The 27,609-nt window shown below is 38.3% G+C and overlaps 1 protein-coding gene across 2 annotated transcripts in view; it reads right to left on the bottom strand.

Moving 5' to 3' along the window:
• rptor (regulatory associated protein of MTOR, complex 1) overlaps nucleotides 1-27,609 on the bottom strand; it is a 425,184-nt gene that overhangs the window by 34,910 nt on the left and 362,665 nt on the right. For both annotated transcript variants that reach the window (XM_081381619.1, XM_081381620.1), the window contains 4 exons: nucleotides 24,808-24,913; nucleotides 16,191-16,305; nucleotides 2,153-2,277; nucleotides 1,956-2,057 (listed from right to left, as the gene is read on the bottom strand). In XM_081381619.1, the coding sequence (XP_081237745.1) occupies nucleotides 1,956-2,057; nucleotides 2,153-2,277; nucleotides 16,191-16,305; nucleotides 24,808-24,913 (448 nt within the window). The remainder of the gene's footprint in view (nucleotides 1-1,955; nucleotides 2,058-2,152; nucleotides 2,278-16,190; nucleotides 16,306-24,807; nucleotides 24,914-27,609) is intronic.

Raw genomic sequence — 27,609 nt, forward strand, 5'->3', positions numbered from 1 at the left:
TTGTGTAAATATGTCTTTTGGTTATCCAATCACATAATGGGCCCTATCTTGCACCCAGCTCAATTGACTTTGTACACTGACGCATGTTTCATTCCTATTTCGCACCTGTCGCACAGCAGACTTTTCCCTCTGCAGACGCACGTCGGTAAATTAGGAAATGAACTTGCGCTCCCGAGGGCGGTTCAGCAAAAAGAGGCGGCGTGTTCCGGCGCAAACATTCCCTGGTGCTATTTTCCAGTTCCAGAAAACAATTACGCGTTCAGATGCTATTTTAAGGGCACATGCTTGGCCATAATGTAGCGTGTACACAATGCGCATACACTTTGCTTCTCTCATCTACACAGCTGCAGCAGTTGACATTTTTGCAAACCATACATAATTACAAGGAAAAATATTCCACACGAGGGAAATCATTGTGGTGTCCATGAAGATGTGAAAAAATAGGCATAAATCTAGCTTACACATTTACCCAAATTATAATAAGCCTGTTTAACCGAAGCTTATTTGGGTGGGTTTCTCCCATCCCCATACAATGTCACTTCTCTGTCTTTTACGGCCCTGACGAGAATGTCGGTCTCCTCGACTGTGAACCGCTCCTGGCGTGCGCCTGGCAAATCTGCCGTTATAATAGCAATCCACCATGGAACAAGCGTGCCTGCTTTTAAAGGGAATGTGAGATGACGCTGTGATTGGTTTATTGCATGTTACGCCCAAACCACACCTATTTAGATTTACGTTGGGCGCAAGAGTCATTTATCCCGCCGGTATAATAGCAACAGCGCCCGAGATCCGCCCACAAAGTTACTTGCGTTTCGCGTTTGATACTTGCGTTTCAGATCGTTAAAATAGGGCCCAACGACTCAAAGATAGAATAGGATACAGTAATTTTTTATTTAAATTAAATGTGCACATTGTGCAGTACACACAATATGGAGACAGCATACTATAGAAATAGCATTAATAGTACACATTAGTATGCCATTTCAAACACAGCCAAACTTCATTTGTTATAGTGACAGTACCAAATTTGAACATTTGGAAGAGCTTGAAATGAGATTTGACACCTAGGAATTCATCTAGGTATTATCCACCGGGAATAATGAGAAGGCACTGGGACGATAATATTATTTTGTTTAGTCGGAAACACTTTATTTTGATGGTCCCGTTTGAACATCCTGTTGACTATTAGTAGTGTTACACCTATGTGTCAACTAACTCTCATTAAAGTATTAGTAGACTGTCTGCTTAATATCTGCCAACACGTTATTGTGATGATCCTCCAACAGACACTCTACTGACTATAAGTAAATATGCAACTACATGTCAACTTATTCTAACTCTAACCATACCAGTCTACTAATACCCGACTAACACTCTAATGAGAGTTAGTACACATGTAGATGCAACATTACTTACAGTCAACAGAATGTGTTAAAGGGACCATCAAAATAAAGTGAAACCATTTAGTCTTGTCAGATTTGTAAGTTGATATTGGGAGTCTTAACTGGTAACCTAATATATATATAAATATAATATATATATTAAACAAAGGTAAGCTTAGCCACCTTTGTAGCTAAACGTGTAATGTAAATGATATGTATATCCCAAAAATAGCTAAGGTTCTGGTAAGGACAATAAATACATTCATACAAATGTTGTCCAACACAAACAATTGTGAAATAGACACAACTGCCCATTTGTCTTACGAAACAGCACACTGAGGACATTTGAAATAAACCAACAAAACTGAAACTAATACAATGACTAATATTCTGTTTTCATACCAGAGCACCCATGGGCATCTCTACAGTCCCACTCCCGCATCACGCAGGAAGACTGGACATACCGACAGATTTTTTCAAACACTGGCCAAGTGTAAGGTAGATAGGGAAAAGAAACTCAGATGACAGGAGAAGAGTGGTATCTGCACAGTGTTTGTGAGTGTGAAAGCAAACCTCGTGTGGTGGGCAGCATGTCGGACAGCCCCTGCCATGCTGTGACCATCTCTGGATTCCTCTGGTCAGCAAAGTTCTTCCAAATTCGCAATGCTCCGTCATCTGCAAAAAAGTGGCATGGTGAAAGCCAGCACAGAAACTGACAAAGATGAGAACCATTCAAAGTCTGTATCAACATGATTGATAGGTGAACAGACCAGTAGCAGTGAGGAGGAGAGAGCAGTCATGCCCATTAAGATACTCCATGGATGTGATACGTGTGTACCGTGGGTTCCCATTGTAGAAATAATCCAACCTCTCTCCTTTCTCCCAGTCCCAAAAACTGCACACACACAGAGAATACAATTTAAATACAATTCACTATGCTTCTCTATGCACAGCTAACGTGAGTTCAGCAAGAAAATTAGCAGCATGGACATGTTAAACACGAATAAGCCAAATACATGTCTCTAATGAACAGATAACATTACGTGTTACACATTATACATAATATATAATGTATCTCATTACAAAATGTAACTATCCAGATTATTAAAAACAGTTGCAAAGAATCCTGAAAAAATAAACTTACACAACTGATTTCAAGATTGATAATAATAATTAATGTTTTTTGAGCATCACATACGAATGCATAGCAAACATAGCATAAGAATGATTTCTGAAGGATCATGTGACAGGAGTAATGATGCTGAAAATTCAGCTTTGGATCACAGAAATTTTAAATATAAAATAGTTATTTTAAATTGTCATACTATTTAACAATATTACTGTTTTTTGTTGTATTTTTAATCAAATAAATGCAGCCTTGTGAGCACAAGAGACTTAAAAACATAAAATATCGTACCTATCTCAAACTTTTGAACAGCAGTGTATGTGTATGCATATAAATCTATGTATGTATGCATGCATGTGAGCAGTTTTTTTTAAAAGTAAATTTTAGATTTGGAGTTGATTTTTTTTATTTATTCTTGTCTAAATGTTGAATGTTTTGTGAACTCAGGGGATCACCATCAAAAGTGAAGCTGCTGGGCTGGGAAAGGAAGGACTCTTCATGGCAAGCACACCTAAGCTACAACAAGCAGTGAGAGCAACCATTGACTGCACTTTGCTTCATTTGAAGCAAAGATTCAGCAGTCTGATTTGTACATGTAAGTGAAAGCACATAATTATATATTTAAAAAAATCTGTGAAAATAAGATAAGCTATCATTATGACACATTCATTTTTATTTTTCTCTCAACTCTGTCTTTCTACTCCTTGATAGATGAAGAGTCAACATCAACATCAGCAAAGGCAGTGAAGTCATTCAAGATATTCAGTCATGATTCCTGGCCAGAGCAACAAGAGCTGACAGACTATGGAGCAGAGGGGCTGGACTTCCTGCTAGACCACTTTTCCTCTGTCTTAACAAGGTTAGTGACTCTTTTTAAATTATCATAAAGATATAAAAAGGATAACACAGAGCAACATTTCAAACATCTACTTTGATCCTTAACCTAGATTGTTTGGTCAGGTTTTCCTTTCACTCTTTCAGAAATGGCTGTGACTTCAATCTGGCTAGAGAGGAGTATCAATCCATGAAGACATTCATCTTTAGGAACTACATGGACAAGTCTTACCATGCCTTATGGGGGATGATGGTAACTAAGTTGCCATTCTGCTCTGATTACAAGGTACCCCATTATGATCATATCCTTGTTAATTTAGTTAGTAATTATTACTTTTTGATGAAATAAAACCTACACTGATGATCCATTCTTTGTAGAACATCCTACATCTTGTGCACATCATGCTGGTCCTCCTGGTCTCCTCTGCTATATGCGAGGGGATTTTCTGCTCAGAAGAGGATTAAATCTGATGTCAGGGGGTCCCTGCATGTAGACACTGTGGAGGACTTGATTCGAGTTAGCATGGAGGGACCTAGTTTACAAGAGTTTGATGCCAAGGAAGCTGTACAAACATGGTTCAGTTAGGGTAAAAGGTCTAGGAGGCCAAATTACAAGGGCTGGCCTTCTGAGCCTCCTAGTGGAACACAGGAGGATCTGCTCTAAGGGGGAGTGAGTAAAGGCTCAAGTTGTTTAGGCCTACTTGTTCTAGTTGAATGTTATTGGCCAGTGCCCCTAATGTTTACATACATTTAAGTATTGTTTGTAACTGTGAAATGACCGAAAGGTTACTAAGCACTTTTTTTTATTCTGAATGTATGGTATATTTGTTTAATATTTGTACTGTCACGACAGCTATGGTGCTGTCAGTTTACGTTGTTGTTGCATCTTCAAAAGTGCAGAATAAAATGTGACACTGAATTTGAAACAGCACATTGTAATTTCTGCATCTATTATCAAAGTATTTATTAGTAATACAGTGGAAATTAGTAGATTTGGTTAGCATGTTGATTTACGGTGTGCACCCCTAAATTTTCTGGTTGTGCCCCTAAAATTTTCAGTTGGTTTTTCTGTGCTCCTAGGGAAAAAAGTTAGTCTGGAGCCCTGCAAAGAGAGCACGATTGCATACAGAGAGGCCTTAAAAGATGCTAGATCTGCTTATTTTTCAACCCTTTTAGAAGAAAATAAACAAAACCCTAGGTATTTATTTGAAACAGTGGCTAATCTAACGAAAAATGAAGCTTTAAGCCCAGACGTTTTCAAGCAGCACAGCAGTAATGACTTTATGAACTTCTTCACTTATAAGATTGATAATATCAGGGAGAAAATTATAACTATGCAACCGTCTACTACAGTATCACATCAGGCAGTTCATTGTAGTCTCCCTAAGGAAAAAATGTATTCATTCATTACTATTAGAGAGGAAGAATTTCATAAACTCGTTAAATCATCTAAATCGACAACATGTATGTTAGACCCTATACCGACTAAGCTACTAAAAGAGATGCTTCCAGAGGTAATAGATCCTCTTCTTAATATCATTAATTCATCTTTATCATTAGGACACGTACCAAAAACTTTTAAGCTGGCTATGATTAAACCGCTTGTTAAAAAAACGCAACTTGATCCTACAGAATTAGTCAATTACAAGCCGATCTCGAATCTTATCTGACCGTTATCAGTTTGTAGCAGTAAATTAAGAGATGTCTTATCGATCACAAGTTCAGTATGGTGTACCACAAGGCTCAGTACTAGGACCGTTGCTGTTCACTCTGTACATGCTACCCTTGGGAGATATAATTAGGAAGCATGCCATTATTTTTCACTTTTATGCTGATCATACACATCTCTATATTTCTTCACACCCTGACAAAACTTACCAATTCACAAAATTAACGGAATGCATAGCTGATATAAAAAACTAGATGACTAGCAATTTCCTACTACTTAATTCTGAAAAAATAGAGTTTCTATTTATTGGACAAAAAACTTCCTCGTGTAATAACCTAGAATACTGTCTAACATTTGATGGCTGATGGAAGTCCTCGTTGTTGGTTAGGAACCTGGGTGTGCTCTTTGATACCAATCTTTCATTTGTAAGTCACGTGTCTAGTATCTGTAAAACCGCATTTTTTCATCTTAAAAATATATCTAAATTATGTCATATGTTCTCAAATGAAAAATGCAGAACAATTAGTTAATGCGTTCATTACATCAAGGCTAGATTATAGTTATGCCATTATGGGTGGTTGCCCTGCACGCTTAATAAACAAACTACAGCTGGTCCAAAATGCAGCAGCAAGAGTTCTTACCAGAACCAGGAAGTATGACCATATTAGCCCGGTTCTGTCAACACTGCATTGGCTCCCTATTAAAAAAATATACATTTTAAAATATTGCTGATTACTTACAAAGCACTAAATGGTTTAGCTCCGCAGTACTTGAGCGAGCTCTTAACGCATTATAGTCTGTCAAGTCTATTGCGATCTCAAAATTCCAGCCAGTTGATAATACCTAGAATATCAAAGTTGACTGCTGGCGGTAGATCCTTTTCCTATTTAGCACCAAAACTTTGGAACAATCTTCCTAACATTGTCCGGGAAGCAGACACACTCTGTCAGTTCAAATCTAGACTAAAAACACATCTCTTTGGCCTAGCATACACATAACACATTATAGACTTCTATAATTCAATGTTAGGCTGCATAGATTAGGTCAGCCGGAACCGGGAACACTCCCCATAAATCCTGATGTACTTGTTACATCATAAGAAGGATGGCCTCTATGCTAATATTAGTCTCTCTGTTTATCCGAGGTTTACCGCAGTCACACATATATTCTAAAGCGCATACCTTTGGACTGAACACGTAATGCGCATGTGCGCGACGTCTGCATTTTCACGGGTTTGCATTTTTAAGGTTTGCGCAGAGATAACGGATAATCGTTTGCACCTTCGAACCTATTTCAGGGAGTGCGTTCTCGAGACACCAGTCACTGTTTTGCGCAGATGGGCGGCCGGAACTCGTTAAGGGTTTTCCTGTTAGAACGGTGTTGTGTTAGCGGCCCCTAAGTTAATAACTAATGATCTTCACAATGGAAGTGAATCAATCAATCATAACTAACTTTAGCTGGACAATAACTTTATCCTACAGCTGTTGTAAAACCTAAACAATCTGTTATGGTAATTTCCTATTATCACTGTAAAGCTGCTTTGAAACAATCCATATTGTTAAAAGCACTAAATAAATTAAGGTGACTTGACTTGACATCCAGCATCTTTACCTCCAAGATCGTCTGAGACCAGCCACCCGGACAGCTGCTGCAACAATCGGTTTGCATAAGCAAAGAATTTCTGCAAAAACTGTCAGAAACCGTCTAAGGGAAGCTCATCTGCATGCTCGTCGTCCTCATCGGGGTCTCGGCCTGACTGCAGTCCGTCGTTGTAACTGACTTGAGTGGGCAAATGCTCACATTCAATGGCGTATGGCACTTTGGAGAGGTGTTCTCTTCACGGATGAATCCCGGTTTTCACTGTACAGGGCAGATGGCAGACAGCATGTATGGCGTCGTGTAGGTGAGCGGTTTGCTGATGTCAACGTTGTAGATCGAGTGGCCCATGGTGGCGGTGGGGTTATGGTATGGGCAGGCGTTTGTTATGGACAACAAACACAGGTGCATTTTATTGATGAAACTTTGAATGCACAGAGATACTGTAATGAGATCCTGAGGCCCATTGTTGTGCCATTCATCCAAGACCATCACCTCATGTTGCAGCATAATGCACGGCCCCATGTTGCAAGGATCTGTACTCAATTCTGTACACTTTTAGACTAAAAACACATCTCTCTGACCTAGCATACACATAACACATTATAGACATTTATAATTCAATGTTAGGCTGCATAGATTAGGTCAGCCGGAACCAGGAACACTTCCCATAAATCCTGATGTACTCGTTACATCATAAGAAGAATGGCGTCTATGCTAATATTAGTCTCTCTGTTTATCCCGAGGTTTACTGCAGTCACCGGATGCAGGCTGTCTCCAGATCTGATGAAGGACCTGCGCCTGGACGCGACCACAACGCAGCTCTGAAGTGTCAGCAGAGACCGTGTCAACTACACTATCCCCTACGAACGACTCATAGACACGACAAAAGATTTTTCCTCTGTACAGATGAAAACATATCAAAATCATTCCCATTCACACGAATCTGCGAAAACGACTTAAAACACTGTATTATGCATGCCAGCCAATTGGCAAGGTCACTTTGTTAAGAAAGACTACGTGCCCGCGCACACATGCATTCAAACATGCATGCCTATAGACTAAACACATAGTACGCATGTGCATGCTGTCACAGATTCACGTTTTTGAAGTTTACACGGAGATGATAACAGTATTGCTTTCAAAACTCATTTTCAAAAACTTGCACTTTGAAACCTACTTCAAAGTTTGTGTTCTCAGGCCACCAAATAAACGTGTTGTGCCGTGTAAATATTGTCGTGTAAATAAACGGCCAGAATGCACTAAAAGTTTTCTGTTTTCAGTTGAAAATGATGTCGTGTAAGTTAATAACTCAAGATATTTACAATTGAAATTAAACAACCAAAAAATTAAGCTAGACTTTCTTCTAAAGTTGCTGTACAGCCCAAAAAATATTTATTGCATTCATTTCCTATTATCACTGTAAAGCTGCTTTTAGTCGGGGAGCCAAAGTCTCAAAAATGGGTTGAACCTGACATGGTCTGCCATACTTTTTATTTGTGTTTTTTCTGTTAACTTTGACCCTAAGAACCAATAATTGGAGGGTCTGCTCTGCCGGAAATATCGCGAAAAAAAATTTGTGGCCATTTTAGTGTATGCACCCTTTATTTTTTATCAGAAAAATGTGAAAAATTATTTTTTTCCTCAAATCCTCAGTGGGTTTGGTAGGCTGTCAATAAATGCATTCCAGATACACAGAACACATGTGCTGACAACATCCACTGAAAAAATAACTCTTAAAACACATTTCTACATGATTTTGCATCAATTTAATGCAACAAATTAGGCGTTTTCTCACTTTTTTCCGATATTTTCATCTTTACTTCATTGGAAATCAACTATTCTCCCAAGTTATGACATCAGTCAATATGTCATTATTTTCACCAAACAGTATACTCATTCCACAGTAAAAATCATAAAAATCCAACCAAAATCAATGTATCTGTGATGATTTCACTAATAGTTGATCAGCAGGCTCAGAACCTCAATAGAATTGTAGGCTACTCTCAAAATCCCGAAAGACATGTAGTCCATGAGCCAGGGGGGTTGATCGTTATCATCGGGGGGAAAAATGCTATCATTGTTTTTTGGCAAGGTATACACCCCTAGTATTAGAAAAATCACGATAGCAGTGCAGGGGTGGTAGCAAAATCACTTTTTTCAGCTCATGAAGTTACTAACCCCCTAAGATAAATTCCGTTTTTGAAATCTGGTGTATATCTGGTTTAGGCTCATGCTAGGGATATTGTCAATATTCTATAATATGGTGCTTGGTATTGCTGGAAAGGGGACCTTTTAGGCTTTCATTTAAGCCCAGTACTGAATCTGTCTGACAAACACAGAGGTCACATGACTTCTTTAAACCAGAAATAACACACATTTTTTCACAATTTCCACCTAAACTGTATGCTTTCTTTTATCCCTGTGGCATGAAAGAACACCACGGACACAAAACTCAACAACTTCAATATGATGACTCAGAAAATGTATAATATACCCATACTATTTATTTGTGAGAGCCTTAAATTAGACTTGTGCAGCCAGTACAAGTCTTCAAAATAGAATAGAGCCAATAGAATGCACAAATAGAATACCCTATTAGTCCAGGGCCAAATGGCCTATTTATTCATGTACAGTTGTAATAAAAAGTAATTGTTTCAATAGTGTTGTCAACATAACACTTGTAATTGGTTTAACAAAATGTTTCTATCATGTATTTTGATATTCACCCACTTTTATAATGGATAGATGCACTTTTATGATGGATAGATGCACTTTTATAATGACTTTTAAAAAGTGCATCTCTTCATCATAAAAGTGCATCTATCCATTATAAAAGTCTATCTCTCCATTATAAAAGTGCATCTATCCATCAAAAAAGTCCATCTATCCATTATAAAAGTGCATCTGTCCATTATAAAAGTCTATCTCTCCATTATAAAAGTGCATCTATCCATTATAAAAGTCTATCTCTCCATTATAAAAGAGCATCTATCCATTATAAAAGTGCATCTCTTCATCATAAAAGTGCATCTCTTCATCATAAAAGTCCATTTATCCATTATAAAAGTGCATCTATCCTTTATAAAAGTCTATCTCTCCATTATAAAAGAGCATCTATCCATTATAAAAGTGCATCTATCCATTATAAAAGAGCATCTGTCCATCATAAAAGTGCATCTCTTCATCATAAAAGAGCATCTATCCATCATAAAAGTACATCTATCCATCATAAAAGTGCATCTCTTCATCAAAAAAGTGCATCTCTTCATCATAAAAGTGCATCTATCCATTATAAAAGTCTATATCTCCATTATAAAAGTGCATCTATCATTATAAAAGTGCATCTCTTCATCATAAAAGTGCATCTATCCATTATAAAAGTGCATCTATCCATTATAAAAGAGCATCTGTCCATCATAAAAGTGCATCTCTTCATCATAAAAGTGCATCTATCCATTATAAAAGTCTATCTCTCCATTATAAAAGTGCATCTATCCATCAAAAAAGTCCATCTATCCATTATAAAAGTGCATCTGTCCATTATAAAAGTCTATCTCTCCATTATAAAAGTGCATCTATCCATTATAAAAGTCTATCTCTCCATTATAAAAGAGCATCTATCCATTATAAAAGTGCATCTCTTCATCATAAAAGTGCATCTATCCATCAAAAAAGTCCATCTATCCATTATAAAAGTGCATCTATCCTTTATAAAAGTCTATCTCTCCATTATAAAAGAGCATCTATCCATTATAAAAGTGCATCTATCCATTATAAAAGAGCATCTGTCCATCATAAAAGTGCATCTCTTCATCATAAAAGGGCATCTATCCATCATAAAAGTACATCTATCCATCATAAAAGTGCATCTCTTCATCATAAAAGTGCATCTCTTCATCATAAAAGTGCATCTATCCATTATAAAAGTCTATCTCTCCATTATAAAAGTGCATCTATCCATTATAAAAGTGCATCTCTTCATCATAAAAGTGCATCTATCCATCAAAAAAGTCCATCTATCCATTATAAAAGTGCATCTATCCTTTATAAAAGTGCATCTATCCATTATAAAAGTGCATCTCTTCATCATAAAAGTGCATCTATCCATTATAAAAGTCTATCTCTCCATTATAAAAGTGCATCTATCCATCAAAAAAGTCCATCTATCCATTATAAAAGTCTATCTCTCCATTATAAAAGAGCATCTATCCATTATAAAAGTCCATCTATCCATTATAAAAGTGCATCTATCCTTTATAAAAGTCTATCTCTCCATTATAAAAGTGCATCTATCCATTATAAAAGAGCATCTGTCCATCATAAAACTGCATCTCTTCATCATAAAAGAGCATCTATCCATCATAAAAGTACATCTCTTCATCATAAAAGTGCATGTCTTCATCATAAAAGTGCATGTCTTTTTTTTTTATAAAAATAAAAGTGCATGTCTTCATGTTCATTTTATGAAGTATACTTAAGTAATTTTCAAGTATATTTTTTAAGTAAACTTTATGTAGTAAGTATACTAATGCAATGTGTACTTGTAGTAAAATTGTGTACTATTTCAATACTGCTTTGGACTAAATTGGCCCACTTTTAGTATTTTTAGTATTTGTAAGAGTAGTAAACTAAGTGCACAACTAGGTTTCTCATTTGTAATGCATCTGTACTACAAGTGAACATAAGTATACTAGTAGTTTACTATTTTAATACAAGTAGTACATTTTTTAGTTTATGAAAGTACACACTGATGTGTAATCTCAGTAAACTACTAGTTTCGTAGTTTATACTGCAAGTATACTTGCAAGTTTTCTTTAAGTGAACATAACATTATACTTTGCACTTAACATATAACATTATTATTTTTGCACTTGAAAAATACCTTTAACTGTACTTTAATTTTAAAAACATTTTATTAGCTTCATGCATCTTTTTTTAATCAACACTTGAATGTCAGTAAGTTTCATAAAGAAAGGCAACATTTTAAACAATTAGAGTAAATTGCTATACACTACCAGTGGACTAGCCTACACAAAAATTCAGATATGCAGAATTAGAAACATATCTGTTATATATCAATATTCTAATAAATTATTTTCAAACAATGTAAGTTTCATAAGACTGTATATGAAAAAAACTATGTAAAAAAAAAAAGTAGATTTAATTGACTACTCAATCAAAAGAGTTAACACAACTACAAGACAAGTATACTTTGAATTCTTAATTATTCTTTTAAGTATATCTGGATCAAAAGATTGAGTTCAAGTACAGGCCAAATATACCTGGGCCCGTATTCATAAAGAATCTTAATGCAAAGAGTAGCTCCTAGTGACAAAATTCTAAGAAAATTCTTAGAAATGTGGGCGTTTACTCTTAAAATTAAAGAAAAAAATCCCAGTAAAGAAAAAAGTAATTCAGAAAGCATCTTAACCCTTAAAAGAGGTCTTAAGGTCAAAATTGTTAGGATTACGGACGAGGACTTTTCAGAGGCTGAAGAGTTTCTTTAGCAGAGGAGAACATGGCAGAAAGACAAAGAGGGAGAAAAAATGTGTTGCAGACAATGGATGACAGTAAGTTAATAAGGCGCGATAGATTAGATCGTGCAGGGATCATGTTTGTGACTGATCTTAGAGACGCGCAAAAATCTCCGACACAGTGCAGAAATGCCATAGCGCCAGAAATTAAAGTATTCACTACATTAAGATATTTGGCAGCTGGGAAAATGCAACAATGCAGCAGTGTGTAATGTTTTTTTAAGTGTATTTCTGAGAAGTACATAAAATGTAGACTGAAAGTATACTTTCTTATTTTAAGTTTAAAAGAAGTATACTAAGTGTGAAAAACACCAAGCTTACATTAGCTACTGCTACTATTCACCACCTATTCACAAGCACAAGAGAAAAAGTATTTTGTACTTACATTTAATACCCCTGGAACTCAGTGGAAGTTGATTGAAGATGGCATAGTTGGTAGTGTTGTTATAACCAGTCAACTGAACCAACAATCTTTTCACAAAACTGACAAAACCTCGTCAAACTGTCAAAATCCATCAACAAAATCCATCGTGCATGAGCTACTTTCTGACATTCTAACTGAAAGTGGGTGAATATCAAAATACATGATAGAAACATTTTGTTAAACCAATTACAAGTGTTATGTTGACAACACTATTGAAACAATTACTTTTTATTACAACTGTACATGAATAAATAGGCCATTTGGCCCTGGACTAATAGGGTATTCTATTTGTGCATTCTATTGGCTCTATTCTATTTTGAAGACTTGTGCTGGCTGCACAAGTCTAATTTAAGGCTCTCACAAATAAATAGTATGGGTATATTATACATTTTCTGAGTCATCATATTGAAGTTGTTGAGTTTTGTGTCCGTGGTGTTCTTTCATGCCACAGGGATAAAAGAAAGCATACAGTTTAGGTGGAAATTGTGAAAAAATGTGTGTTATTTCTGGTTTAAAGAAGTCATGTGACCTCTTAGTTTGTCAGACAGATTCAGTACTGGGCTTAAATGAAAGCCTAAAAGGTCCCCTTTCCAGCAGTACCAAGCACCATATTATAGAATATTGACAATATCCCTAGCATGAGCCTAAACCAGATATACACCAGATTTCAAAAACGGAATTTATCTTAGGGGATTAGTAACTTCATGAGCTGAAAAAAGTGATTTCGCTACCACCCCTGCACTGCTATCGTGATTTTTCTAATACTAGGGGTGTATACCTTGCCAAAAAACAATGATAGCATTTTCCCCCCCGATGATACCGATCAACCCCCCTGGCTTATGGACTACATGTCTTTCGGAATTTTGAGAGTAGCCTACAATTCTATTGAGGTTCTGAGCCTGCTGATCAACTATTAGTGAAATCATCACAGATCCATTGATTTTGGTTGGATTTTTATGATTTTTTCTGTGGAATGAGTATACTGTTTGGTGAAAAGAATGACATATTGACTGATGTCATAACTTGGGAGAATAGCTGATTTCCAATGAAGTAAAGATGAAAATATTGGAAAAAAGTGAGAAAACGCCTAATTTGTTGCATTAAATTGATGCAAAATCATGTAGAAATGTGTATTAAGAGTTATTTTTTCAGTGGATGTTGTCAGCACATGTGTTCTGTGTATCTGGAATGCATTTATTGACAGCCTACCAAACCCACTGAGGATTTGAGGCAAAAAAATAATTTCTGATAAAAAATAAAGGGTGCATACACTAAAATGGCCACAAATTTTTTTTCGTGATATTTCCGGCAGAGCAGACCCTCCAATTATTGGTTCTTAGGGTCAAAGTTAACAGAAAAAACACAAATAAAAAGTATGGCAGACCATGTCAGGTTCAACCCATTTTATTGAGCTTTTGAGACTTTGGCTCCCCGACTATTTGAAAAAATCTGTATTGTAAAAAGCGCAATATAAAATAAAGCTGCGAGCAGCGATTGCGGGCCCAAGGTGGCGGTGTCACCAGCTTGGGCCCTCCATGGCTGCTCGCAGCTATATATATATATATATATATATATATATATATATATATATATATATATATATATATATAACCCTAACCCTAACATCATTCAAACTGCAAAGTGTTAACTTATATTTGTGTACAGTCGAAATAAAACACAACATTGTGCTTTTGTAAAATAAATTCAAGCAATCTGCCCCAAAATGGCACTAATTTTAAAATTAAACTAAAATGCTCATGGCTGCACAGGCATTCATAACAGTGCGTGTCCATGGCGAGGAACGAGCAGAACAGAGTCAACGTTTTTTAGTTCATTCCTACTTCCATAGGAATTCATTAAAAACGCTCGCTCTGCTCTGCACCATTATCCATGTCAGTGCGGACGAACTTATTTTACTTTCGCTTTTAAGTTAGCGATTCAAAAGCCCTCAGCGGTGTCACACGTTGATTAACCGGTGTTAAAATATTCTCACCGTCAGATACTTAGTATATTTTTATATAGATACAATAGGCCTACCTGATTTTGAACACAAGAGGGCAGTATAACACTATGAATGACATTATTTATTTTTGGACTAAAAAAACATTCTGGATGTTTTTAAACTTAAATATTAAATTGAAGAAAAAAATAAAAATAAAATGGGTTTAGTTCTGATATTTGTATAATTTTATATAGAATTTTTAGAAGATATGAGGCTTTTAGTGTTTCCATTTTTGACATTAATCCCTCGCTATAGCAAAACTGTTTGAGATATTTATTATCTGTTTACAATTTAGCATCTTTAATGTATTTTCATCATGTTGAAAAAGTTTGGTGGGAATAAAATAAACTACTTAAGAGGAGTGGAGGCTAATTTTGCAAAGAAATCAACATTCAAACCAAAATATCTGACTTCCTGATGCTCAGAGCTAATGACTGTAAATTAGAAAATGGTCCGACTCGATGAGACCAATATGCGTACTGATTTTTGTGACTGTGCATAAAATTACCCCCCCCCCACACTTTTGTCAAAAGCATTTAGAAAGTGACACACTTCCTGCTGCCAGTTGGTGGCGCTATAACTTTGACTCACAAAAGTTACATACATGCGATCGGCCTCTTACCACGAACACACTGCTGAAGTTTCATCAAGATCAGTTAATGTATGCAGAAGTTATAACACTTCGTTTTTATCTTTTCTCACCATAAATTTGTTTCCTCGCCACGGCCAAACCGTTCGAGATATCAAAAATCTGTCCGCAATTTACCATCCTCAATGTCTTGACTTTATGCTGACCGAGTTTGGTGGCAATTGAAAGAATTGCCTAGGAGGATTATTTCAAATACCAGAGCAAGCGTTCTCCAAACAACCCATAATAGCCGACTAACATCGGCATGTTTTGGGCTGGTGTAAAACTTGACCAGGGAAAGTTGTTCGGCCCGATGAGATCTGTACGTGTACTGAGTTTCATATTAATTCATGCAAGCGTGTTTGATCTATGGACCAAGTTTTCAGACCCCGTTCAAGGGTGAAAACCCCCCCCCTTTTCCAAAAAAAATCAGTTCGCAAGAATTCATCCTCAATGTCTTGACTTCATTCACACCGAGTTTGGTGGCGATCGAATGAATTCCCTAGGAGGAGTATTTCACATTCCATTGTATGCGTTTTCCAAACAACGTATAATAACTGACTTCCTGTTGGGCTTTTGTAAAACTTAGAGCACGAAAGTTGTTCGGCCCGATGAGATCTACATGTGTTGTGAGTTTCATATTATTACATGCAAGCGTGTTTGATTTATGGACCAAGTTTTCGGACACCATTCCAGGGGGCGCTGTCGAGCCCCCCTGCCACGCCCGGTTACCAGCTTCAGTCCGGCCCTGATGGCCGCAGGTTCTGACGTGTGTGCAAAATTTCAAGAGTTTTTGATCATGTTAAGGGCCCCAAAAGTGGCAAAAAGGCAAAAAAAAGAAAAAATCCTTACGGACACAACAGGGCCTTCGACCTTTCAGGGCTTGGGCCCTAATAAAAGTGACTTTACTATTTGCAATGCTATGAAAAGCATAGATACCCATCATCCCCTCATACACAAGTGGCACTATTTGAAAAATTCCAGTCACTCACCAGATTGAGTCTTTGTCAGCTACAGCAATGCAGGGGTTAAATGGATGAAACTTCACCACTGATGGCACTCCCGGGTTTCTATTAATGAAGATCTGATCATCTAATCGTGTCACTCCTAAAAACGAGAAGGATGGGTTAGTATTTTGATTATTATTAGAACATGTTTAATTAGTGAAATATTGAGCTTTACTAATAACCAAAGCAGTGTTTTGGTTTCTGAGGAAAGTGAATAAGGGTACTACAGTGTAAAGCTTGCAGATTAGAAAAAAAAAAAAAATATGCATGAAGGAAACTCAGAGGGAATTGAGGATTTCATTCAGTTCCTCCAGCTAGACTGAATGAGGGCAGCCCCACTCTTGGTTTCAAAGGGGAGGATGACGGAGAGTGTGATGAAAGGAGAAAGACATACGATCGAGAGCTGGATCCTCCGCTCTGACGCAATCAGTCCTGCTTACTTGTGCGTGTGTTCCGGCATTGACGTAAGCACATTAGCTATTCAGTTTGAGACTCTGCTGACTTAAGACAGGGAGCCAAGCACATTGCTTTCTTTTAAGCTTGAGGCTTTCACACAGAAAAACTACATCAAACAACTGTTCACCCAGTTCCACTTGTGAATTCCACATCATTATTACCCAGATGCATCTAATGTATAGAGAGTCAGGGCATCTCTTCTAGAGGTTTACTATAGACCAGTGATCTCAAACTCAATTCCCGGAGGGCCACAGCTCTGCACAGTTTTGCTCCAACCCTAATCAAACACACCTGATCCAGCTAATCAAGGTCTTCAGGATTACTAGAAACTTCCTTGCAGGTGTGAGTTGGAGCTGGTTGGAGCTAAACTGTGCAGAGCTGTGGCCCTCCAGGAATTGAGTTTGAGATCACTGCTATAGACTTTCAGGTTGTCTTTCAAACATTTATTCGGTATCTCACTAAGAGAATAACCTCGGGCATGACCAATCCTGGAAGTACCAATAACACCATGGGCCCTATCTTGCACCCAGTGCAATTGACTTTGTACACCGACACATGTATCAATCCTATTTTGCACCCGACGCACAGTGGACATTTCCCTCGACAGACGCACATCGGTAAATTAGGGAATGAACTTGCACTCCCGGGGGCAGTTCAGCGAAAAGAGGCGGCGTGTTCCGGCGCAAATGTTCCCTGGTGCTATTTTGCAGTTCCAGAAAACAATTCTGCCACAGACCAGGAAAAATCTAGTCTAAAGTCAGTGGCGCATTTTCAGTGGCGCGTTCAGATGCTATTTTAAGGGCGCATGCTTGGCCATAATGTAGCATGTTGCACTACACTTTGCTTCCCTCATTCCCACACAGACGCAGCAGTTTCCATTTTTGCAAACCATGCATAATTACAAGGAAAAATATTCCACATGAGGGAAATCATTGTGGTGTGTCCATGAAGATGTGAAAAATAGGCATAAATCTAGCTTACACATTTACCAAAATTATTATACGCCTGTTTAACCGAAGCTAATTTGGGTGGGTTTCTCCCATCACCATACAATATCACTTTTCTGTCTTTTACGGCCCTGACGAGAACGTCGGCCTCCTCGGCTGTGAACCACTCCTGGCGTGCGCCTGGCAAATCCGCCATTATAATAGCAATCCGCCATGGAACAAACGCGCCTGCTCTTAAGAGGAATGTGAGATGATGCTCTGATTGGTTTATTTCACGTTACGCCCATACCACACCTATGAGTAATGTAGCTACTTCAGACCAACCCATTTTAGATTAGCATCGGGCGCAAGAGTTATTTATCCCACCGGTATAATAGCAACAGCGCCCAAGATCTGCCCACAAAGTTACTTGCGTTTCGCGTTTGATACTTGCGTTTCAGATCGTTAAAATAGGGCCCCATGTCTGTAAGTCGATAGATCAATCATGACAGTGATGCAGGAGTCCTGCCTCCCTAATATATACCACTGCATAACAGTCCCTACCTCATTCTCTTTCCCATGAAGATCTTTGGAAGCTATTCTTCAGCATGTTTTTCAGAAGAAGCTTAACTGTTATTAGACAAGCCGCCAAAGTACTTTGACAATAATGCATTTTATTTAAAAGCGCCTTTCTGGACACTCAAGGTCGCTGTACAAATTAAAAACACAAGAATATAAGAAAAACAAGCAAATAAATAAAAAATAAAACATGGCACAAATACAACAGGACAATGTGTGTTTCACAATGAGTGAGATATTTTGAACAGATGAGTTTTGAGTATGGATTTGAATTCTGTGAGCGAGTTAATGTTCCTGATGTGAGGCGGAAGAGAGTTCCAGAGTTTGGGTGCAGAGCAGCAGAAGGCTCTGCTCCCCATGGTTCTGAGGCGGACAGAGGGAACAGAGAGATGGATAGAGGAGGAGGATCTAAGAGAGCGGGACGGGGTGACAACATGGAGGAGATCTGACATGTAAGGAGGGGCGAGGTTATGGATGGCCTTGTAAGTGAGCAGGAGAATTTTGAACTCAATTCTGTATTGAACTGGTAGCCAGTGTAGTTGTCGAAGAATAGGCGAGATGGGGTGCGAAAAGGGAGTTTTGATTATGACACGTGCTGCTGAATTCTGAACCAACTGGAGCTTACGAAGGGTTTTGTGAGGGAGACCAAAAAGGAGAGAATTACAGTAGTCAATGCGCGATGTGACCAAGCTGTGAACAAGGATGGAAGCGGAGTAAATGGTAAGGGAGGGGCGGAGACGGTTGATATTACGGAGGTGGAAATAAGCTGACCGTGTGATGCTGTTGATGTGGGATTGAAAAGATAGTGTATTATCGAGGACGACACCTAGACTCTTTACCTGAAGGGAGGGGGAAACTGAGGTATCATCAATGAGGAGAGAAAAACTGTCAAATTTAGAAAGGGTGTTTTTGGTACCGATGACAAGAAGTTCTGTTTTATCTGTGTTTAATTTTAAGAAGTTTGAACTGAACCAAGATTTTATTTCTTGTAGGCAGGTGGTGAGGGAGGAGGGAGGAAGTGTGGAGTTTGGTTTGCTGGAAAGGTAAAGCTGGGTGTCATCCGCGAAACAGTGAAATTGAATGTTAAATTTGCGGAAAATATTGCCAAGGGGAAGGATGTATGTGATGAAGAGGAGGGGCCCCAGGACAGAGCCCTGGGGCACTCCTGAAGTGACTGGAGACGGCTGGGAGCGGAAGGATTTGATAGTGATGAACTGAGTGCGGCCTGATAGGTATGACTGAAACCAATGAAAAGGGGTGTTAACAATGCCGATGGAGGATAACCTATGGAGGAGGATGGAGTGAGAAATTGTATCAAAGGCCGCACTCAGATCAAGGAGAACCAGGATGGATAATAAACCAGAATCAGCTGCAATGAGAAGATCGTTTGTTATTTTGAGAAGAGCTGTCTCTGTGCTATGGAGTGGACGGAAACCAGACTGGAAGGGTTCATAGAGGGAGTTGTGAGTGAGGTGAATGTGGAGCTGGGCAGCAACTATTTTTTCTAAAATCTTGGAGATGAATGGTAGATTAGAAATAGGACGAAAATTATTAAAAATGTTTGGATCTGAACCAGGCTTTTTAAGTATTGGAGTGACTGCAGCAGTTTTGAAGAGGAAAGGAACAATACCGGTGGTAAGAGATGCATGTATGATGATGGAGATAAGGGGGAGCAGAGAGGGGAGGCAAGATTTAACCAGATTAGTGGGAAGGGGGTCTAACAGACAGGTAGAAGGCTTTGACTTACGGATTGTTTCTGCAATTTCAGAGGGACTGGGAAGTTTGAAGATGGATAATAATTGTGATGGTTGGGGAGGATCATATAAGGAGGTGGGAAGGATGTTGGGATCAATGTGCCGATGGATGTTATGAATCCTATCATTAAAAAATAACAGGAGGGCATTACAGGTGGCAGTGGAGTACATGTGTGAAGGAAGGGAGTCAGGTGGCTGGTGAATCTTATTAAGTATGGAGTACAGTGACTTAGCGTTGCCTCTATTGGAGTTGATTAGACCGGAGTAGTAATGTGATTTGGTTTGTACGATTGAGTCCTTATAGTGAGACATATGAGCTTTATACATTTCTTTATGGATAGTGAGACCAGTCTTTCTGTAGAGGCGCTCAAGCAGTCTGGATTTAGTTTTCATAGTCCGGAGTTGAGGGGTGAACCAGGGAGCAGACTGAGTGAAAGAGACAGAACGAGTTTTGACTGGAGCAAGGGAGTTTAGAATGAGAGCTAATTGATCATTATAGTGAACAACCAGGTCATCAGGTAGAGAGTTATTGTCCAGTAGGTTAATATTATCAATGCAGGAGTAGAGGGTTTCAGGGTGAATGTCCTTAATATTCCTAAAGGAAATAAGCCGGGTTGGTTTGGTTGAGGAGAGCTGAATTGTAACACTGAAAGAAATGAAGAAGTGATCGGTGATAAGAAGATCATCAACTGCACAGTTAAGAGGGGTAAGTCCAGAGCAGCACAATAAATCCAGGCAGTGGCCTTTGGAATGAGTTGCACAGTTGATGTATTGATTAAATCCAAAGCTATCCAGACAGGATGAGAAGTCTTTGGTGAGAAGAAGATTGCTATTGTCCATATGTATATTAAAGTCCCCAAGCACTATTACATTTGATGAAAGTGTAGATAGGTGAGTGAGTAATGTTGAGAGTTCAAGTAGAAAGTCCTTGTGTGGCTTAGGGGGACGGTAAACTGATGTGATAATCGTTGGGGTTGGTCCGTGTAATTTAAAAACCAAATACTCAAATGAATTAAAATCAGGAACAGACACCGGCAAGACTTTCCACTTCTCGCGATGAATTATCGCGAGACCTCCTCCGCGAGAACCACGTGGTTTGCAGAGGTAAACAAACCCCGGAGGAGTAGCGTCATTAACTTGGGAGAAGTCATTTGGCTGTTGCCAAGTTTCAGATAAGCACATGAAGTCAAGGTCACGATCTTTGATAAGATCGTGGATGAAATGACCCTTTCCAGTGAGAGAGCGGATATTGAGGAAACCAAAGTTGACGGTAGTGTTGCCACATCCATTAGTGGTGTTAGCCGACCTGGCTAGGCTGGCCAACGAGGATTGATCAGCTGCCCGGCTGGAATTCCTGTGAGGACGACGGCGAGAAGTGGACCACAACGATTTAATTGCAGTGGAGTTTTCGTAATGAAAGTTCCTGCGTGACCCGCGGTGAATGTATCTCCGGCGGAAAGGATGAGCGATGTCCGGATCAAGATGTAGTGAAGCCGGTCGAGATCCAGGTAGGTGGCGGATCCAGAGGAGCTCGGCGGCTGTGTACTGGTGCAGACCAGCAACAGGTTGGTGGAGGACTATTGATAGAGTCCAGATGAGTGCAGACCAAACGTGAATAGCGTTGGTCCACATAGTAGCAAGCAGTTACAGAAGCAGAGCAGAGTAGAAGCCGGAGGAAAATACGTGTTCACTCACGGTAGAGCAAAATAGACTAAATATTAATAGTTGGATAAGTAAAAATCCACAGTCCAGTAATGCAAGTAGACAATCAAAACATTAAAATCAAAACATTAAAACATAAAAAAATTATTTTGGGTAATAGATAAATAAACAAATGCTGCTGTTTTTGATAGTAGGCATATCCACTGTCCCTGTGAATATTATTTGTGCTAGATATTCAACATGCTATGGATAATTCTCTTTCTAACAGTTATTTTATGGTGACTGCTAGTTCTGTAAGCAGCGGAGCAAGGGGGAAAAGCCTTGCATTCAATGTTTTTTTTACATCTAGGAAGTGTGTTGAACAAAGAGTCCTGTTCAGGTGGAGCTTGACCAACTTGAAATGTGGTCAAGCGGAAAAACTCTCAATTGATTGATTGGCCGTCACAGCCAGTGGGCCTGGGAATGGACAGAGATTTGTATGATGGTAAAAGACTGCCGTCATATGTAGGGCTGGGCAAAAAAATCGATTTTTCGATTAATCGTTTTTTAAAATGTGGTCGATTCAAAATCGATTCTCAAACGCCACGAATCGATTTTTTTCCATATTTATTTATCTATTACCCAAAAGCCAGTATTAGTTTTCCTCCACTGTTCATAGGCTTGCAAACTCCATTTTATAGCTAATGCTGTGAGATTTTATGTTTGTTTTATCTTAATCATAAAATAACCTCAACTAGTGCTGCACAATTAATCATATCGCAATCGCGATGTCAAGCCTACGCAATGACGTGAATGTCCTGTGACACACAGAAAAGACTCGCGCTGATATCGTGCGTGCGCACAAGACAGCCCAGAATACAGTTCTCTTTCGTGCTTGAATGAATAACACACACAATTATGCCAAAATGTCTTTTTGTCGAGTATCTTCATAACATAAGAGCAGTCTTATGATGAACGTGAATGATGAGGCGCGTGTGAGATCCGCGTCTCTGTTAGCAGCGGTTGGTCTCTTAAAGGGACAGTACACAGTAGCCACTAATTATCTCTGTCATTAAAGTTAATCAAAGAACAAAGGGAACAGATAAAAACACTCACTGCTCTTGACTAAATAACTTTTGTAACTTTAATAAGGATTAGTCTATATATACTTTAGAATTAATGCATCGCAGACTGTTTGATAACTTTATTCAATTTCTGTAGGCCTATATGTCCTACCTAGACAGATAAAATATATGCAAGTTTTTTTTATGGGTTTATATGAAGATTGTTAACCTGTTTGATCAAGGCATGCGACTGTTCTGACTTGTCCAATTTTCAGCATAAATCTTTCATCTTGCATCAAAATCCTGTCTATTTATTGTATGTTTAATATATAGGTTGGTAGCTCTTAATTTCTTTTTATTAATTAACCACTTCCAAACTTATGTTCACTTTACTTTCTTTTTTATAAATATAGGATTTGTATTAAATATATAGGCTATTCATTGAGTGGAATCGAAATCGAATTTAGAATCAAAATCGAATCGAGAATCGAAATCGAAAATCGAATCGAGAATCGAAATCGAATCGAATTGAGAGCTTGAGAATCGAAATCGAATCGATTTGTAAAATCTGAATCGATACCCAGCCCTAGTCATATGCCCCGGTCATTAAACAGCTCATTCCCCCATGAAACATGGTTTCATCTGCCTTAGCTTCACTGCCAGGACGCACTGAGCAGCCTTAGTTTTTCAGAAGATCTAAAGTTCCTCTGGCCTGGCAGAGAGGGCTCTTAATGCCACCTCTCTTCTCACCTTGCTTCCTTTTATCCACAATCAGCCAGGGTTATCGTCTGCAGTTTGCTTTAAAACCACCACTTTTCAACAGTGTAATGTCCACAGCACAGAAGATATTAGCTCAGGATCTAGAGGAAGAAATAGCCTATTTCCTGGTATTTTCTATCCCATTCAGGATTTGCAGAACAAATACATCAGAAAGTACAAGAGGTTAAAATAAAAAAAATAAAAAAAGTGAGAGTTTAAACTCAAGTGTTACAGGTTTGGCTCAAAGGGTAAACAAAATGATCCAGAGTGAAAGAGCAGATTTAACACGCTCTCTCATGCAGATATGTTATGTTTTCTGCAGGAAATTTTAAATAAGGGCAGAGCCTTTTCTACTGTTTATCTTGCCGTGATTTCTGTTTGCCATGTGGGGATTGACAATGACATTATTTATTTATTAAGTTTTCATAATTATTTTCTGTGTCCTGTTCACATATTGTGTTGCTATGTGAACAGAATGAAAGAGTACAATCAGTCATTTGTCTCATAGGCTGATTCTCAAAAGAGTAAACCTATATAACCTCAACACTTGTCCCATCTGGTAGTGGAAGCTATTACATTTTCGGTTAAAATAGCATGGGTCTTCATCCCCCAGAAGGGCTGTGGGCTCATTCTACCAGAGTTTTGGCTATCTCATGGGCATTATTTAAGGGTGTTTCAGTTTAGCAATTTTTAGTGGGGCAGCGAGATGGGCTTTGCCTCACACTTATGTGTTATGCTGTGATGTATATTAGGGAGGCAGTACTCTTGCACCACAGTGGTGATTAGTCTGACAACTGACAGACAAGGTTTTATTGGTGCTTTCAGGATTGGTCACGCTCAAGGCGATTAGCGAGATACCTCACTCGTTATCAGAGACCCGGGTTTAATAACCTAAAGATTTACACAGCCAAGTTGAGGCTACTCTGAGGTTGTTCTAATACGTAATAATGCTGCATACAATTCGTTGTCCAAGTTGTTCTCCACCTCAGGCCCTAGTGTAAGTGGCTCTTGACGCTGCTTTGGTTAAGCGTAAATGAAACGCAGCATCAGTGCAGCCTTAAACTTGTTGTTTTCATACGAGCATATATTTTAGTTTCATATTTGTATTTAGAATTTTCTAAAGTCTATATTCATATTGTTTCTGTATTCATATTTCCATATTTAAAACGAATTTTATACGATTATTTCCGCAATTAATGTTGAACATTATTTCAGCAAAAGTAATTCCCTTGTGCGCCTGTTTAAATGCATTTTCAAGGAATATATGCTGCTTTACGCTGCCTTTGCAGTGTAACAAACTTTTTTCATTTGAAACATTTTGTGAAATATCAAGTAATATAACAAGTTACAAAACTAAATGATAATATGAATGATAATGCAAGTAGTCTTTGCTGTCAGTATATAACAAATTCTGGAGTTCTACCTCTCTGAGTGATGTGTTGGCTTTGTCGGCGTACACGAGCGTTACGTAAGAATCTCCACTCCCTCTCCTTACGAACCTGACTCTCCAAATCATGCTCTTCTGGAATCTGAAAGAGAGATAAATAAATTCAATTTTCAAATAATGAAGCACCAAAAGGGTCACCTTGTTTAAAACCATAAACACATATAATTACAGGCATGAACCTGGTTTTGACAGTTGTGAGTACAGGAACTCAAAGACTAAGTAATTGTGTAAGAAAACACTCAAGACTAACAGTATCATCTCTCTAAAAAAATGATCTCTACTGTGATCTCTCACACTCTCTCTATAGTTTCACACCAGTAATGACTTTATGAATTTCTTTACTTACAAGATTGATACTATAAGAGAGAAAATTGTAACCATGCAACCATCTGCTACAGTATTGCATCAGACAGTGCTATAAAGAGCCCCTGATGAACAATTACATTTATTATTTGCTATAGGGAAAAGAAGAAGAACAATTACATTTATTATTTGCTTTAGGGAAAAGAAGAATTGTCTAAACTTGTTAAATCCTGAAAATCAACAATATGTACAGTATGTTAGACCCTATACAGACTAAGCTACTGAAGAGATGCTTCCAGAAGTCATAGATCCTCTTCTTAATTCATCATTGTCATAAGGATATGCAAAAATTTCTAGCTGGCTGTTATTAAGCCACTTATTAAAAAAACACACAATTTGATCCTAAATAATTAGTTCACTACAGACCGATCTCCAATCTCCAATATTGCCTTTCTTTCAAAAATACTAGAAAATGTAGGTTCACAGCTATGTTCCTTTTTGTAAAAAATTGTATCGGCAAGGATTTCCAGTCATGATTTAGACTGTAACATAGTACTGAGACTGCTCTCATCAGAGTTACATCCATCCATCCATCTTCTTCCACTTATCCGGGGCCGGGTCGTGGGGGCAGCGGTCTAAGCAGAGATGCCCCGACTTCCCTCTCCCTAGACACTTCCTCCAGCTCTTCCGGGGGAATACCGAGGCGTTCCCAGGCCAGCCGGGAGACATAATCCCTCCAGCCCTGGGAAGGCGCCCAGGAGGCATCCGGAACAGATGCCAGAGCCACCTCAGCTGGCTCCTCTCGATGTGGAGGAGCAGCGGCTCTACTCTGAGCTCCTCCGAGTGACCAAGCTCCTCACCCTATCTCTAAGGGAGCGCCCAGCCTCCCTGCGGAGAAAGGTCATTTCGGGCCGCCTGTATCCGGGATCTTGTACTTTCAGTCATGACCCACAGCTCATGACCATACATTACTTTATTCATCTGATTGTGATTGCATCTCTCTATTAGTATTACTGGATCTAAAGCCCTATTCTGACGGGACTAGTTTTCCAAACGACGTTTGAGTTACAATTCTTATCAACCTACGTCTGTGATTTCATGTACGGATTTGGACGGGACTAACATCTCCGTGTTTATTACCGAGGTAGGAGTGTCTGTGTTTTACATGTGGGCATTGCAGAAGTGTTTTGTAAACATTTTATAAAAAATGTAGTATAAAAAAACTAAACATACATTTATCATCATGATTTTATAGAACTGGGTTCTTATAATAAACCCACTGGAATAAAAAGTTTTAACTTGTATAATTTACACGTTATGTAATTAAGTGCAGAAATGAAAGTAATCTTACCAGAAACTGATATTACAGTAGCCAGTCTTAACAGTTTACGTGATTTGGCTCTTCTTGTTGATTTAATTTTTTTTATTTCTTCGCAGTGTACCGAACACATCTACATCCATTATCGGTGCGCAAAAAGCAGAAACTTGAATACCGGCGCGATAGCGAGAGATTGTACGGTAGTTCACGTTGACCAAAACACACAAGAAAAAGCGTTTCCGTAATCACAGACATTCGCATTCGGACGGGATTAGATTTCTCTGAGGACCGCCGAGTTTGACGAAAAACAGTAGGTAATTTGCTCTGGAATTTTTACAGAGGTCGTGTGAGAAAAAGACAGACATAGCAGATTCGGACAGGATTAAAATCTCAAAGTACGTCTGTGAAACAGAAATTTCTCTAACGTCCCCCTGTGAAACTAGTCCCGTCCGAATAGGGCTTTAGTGCTGCATTTGATACTATCGACCACAGCATTCTTCTGAATAGACAAAAATAACGTTGACATTAGCGGACTTGCACTGCCATGGCTCAAATCGTATTCATCTGACTGTCACCAATTTGTAGCAGTAAATGAAGAGGTATAATATTGATCACAAGTTCATTATGGAATACCGCAAGGCTCAGTACTAGGACCATTGCTTTTCACCCTGTAAATTAGGAAACATGGTGTTAGTTTTCATGCTGATACATACATCAAGAATTAAAAATCAGTTATACAAATTTAATACAACATTCAGTCCATTTCTTTTATCATTAATTGTTAAATTATAAATTAAGATTGTGAGTTAATGCCTTGCTTAAGTTTAATGAAATATAAACACTATTGGCTTGTATAATACAGAAATTTTATTATAATAGTAATAATAATATTATGGTGATGAATGTGTCGCTTATCTTCATAATGACCTAGAATACTTTCAAACTCTTGATGAAACCTGGGTGTGCTCTTTGATACCAAACTTTCATTTGAAAGCCACATTTCTGCCATTTGTAAAACCGCATTTTTTCATTTAAAAAATATCTGTCAATTACTACATATGCTCTCAACGTCAAATGCAGAAAAGTTCATTCTTGCATTCATGACCTCAAGGCTAGATTATTGTTATGCTTTACAATTGCCCTGCAGGCTTTGAAGA

This window comes from Scardinius erythrophthalmus (genome assembly GCF_964197995.2).
Source record: "Scardinius erythrophthalmus genome assembly, chromosome: 12".
In the NCBI taxonomy this organism is placed as follows: Eukaryota; Metazoa; Chordata; class Actinopteri; order Cypriniformes; family Leuciscidae; genus Scardinius; species Scardinius erythrophthalmus.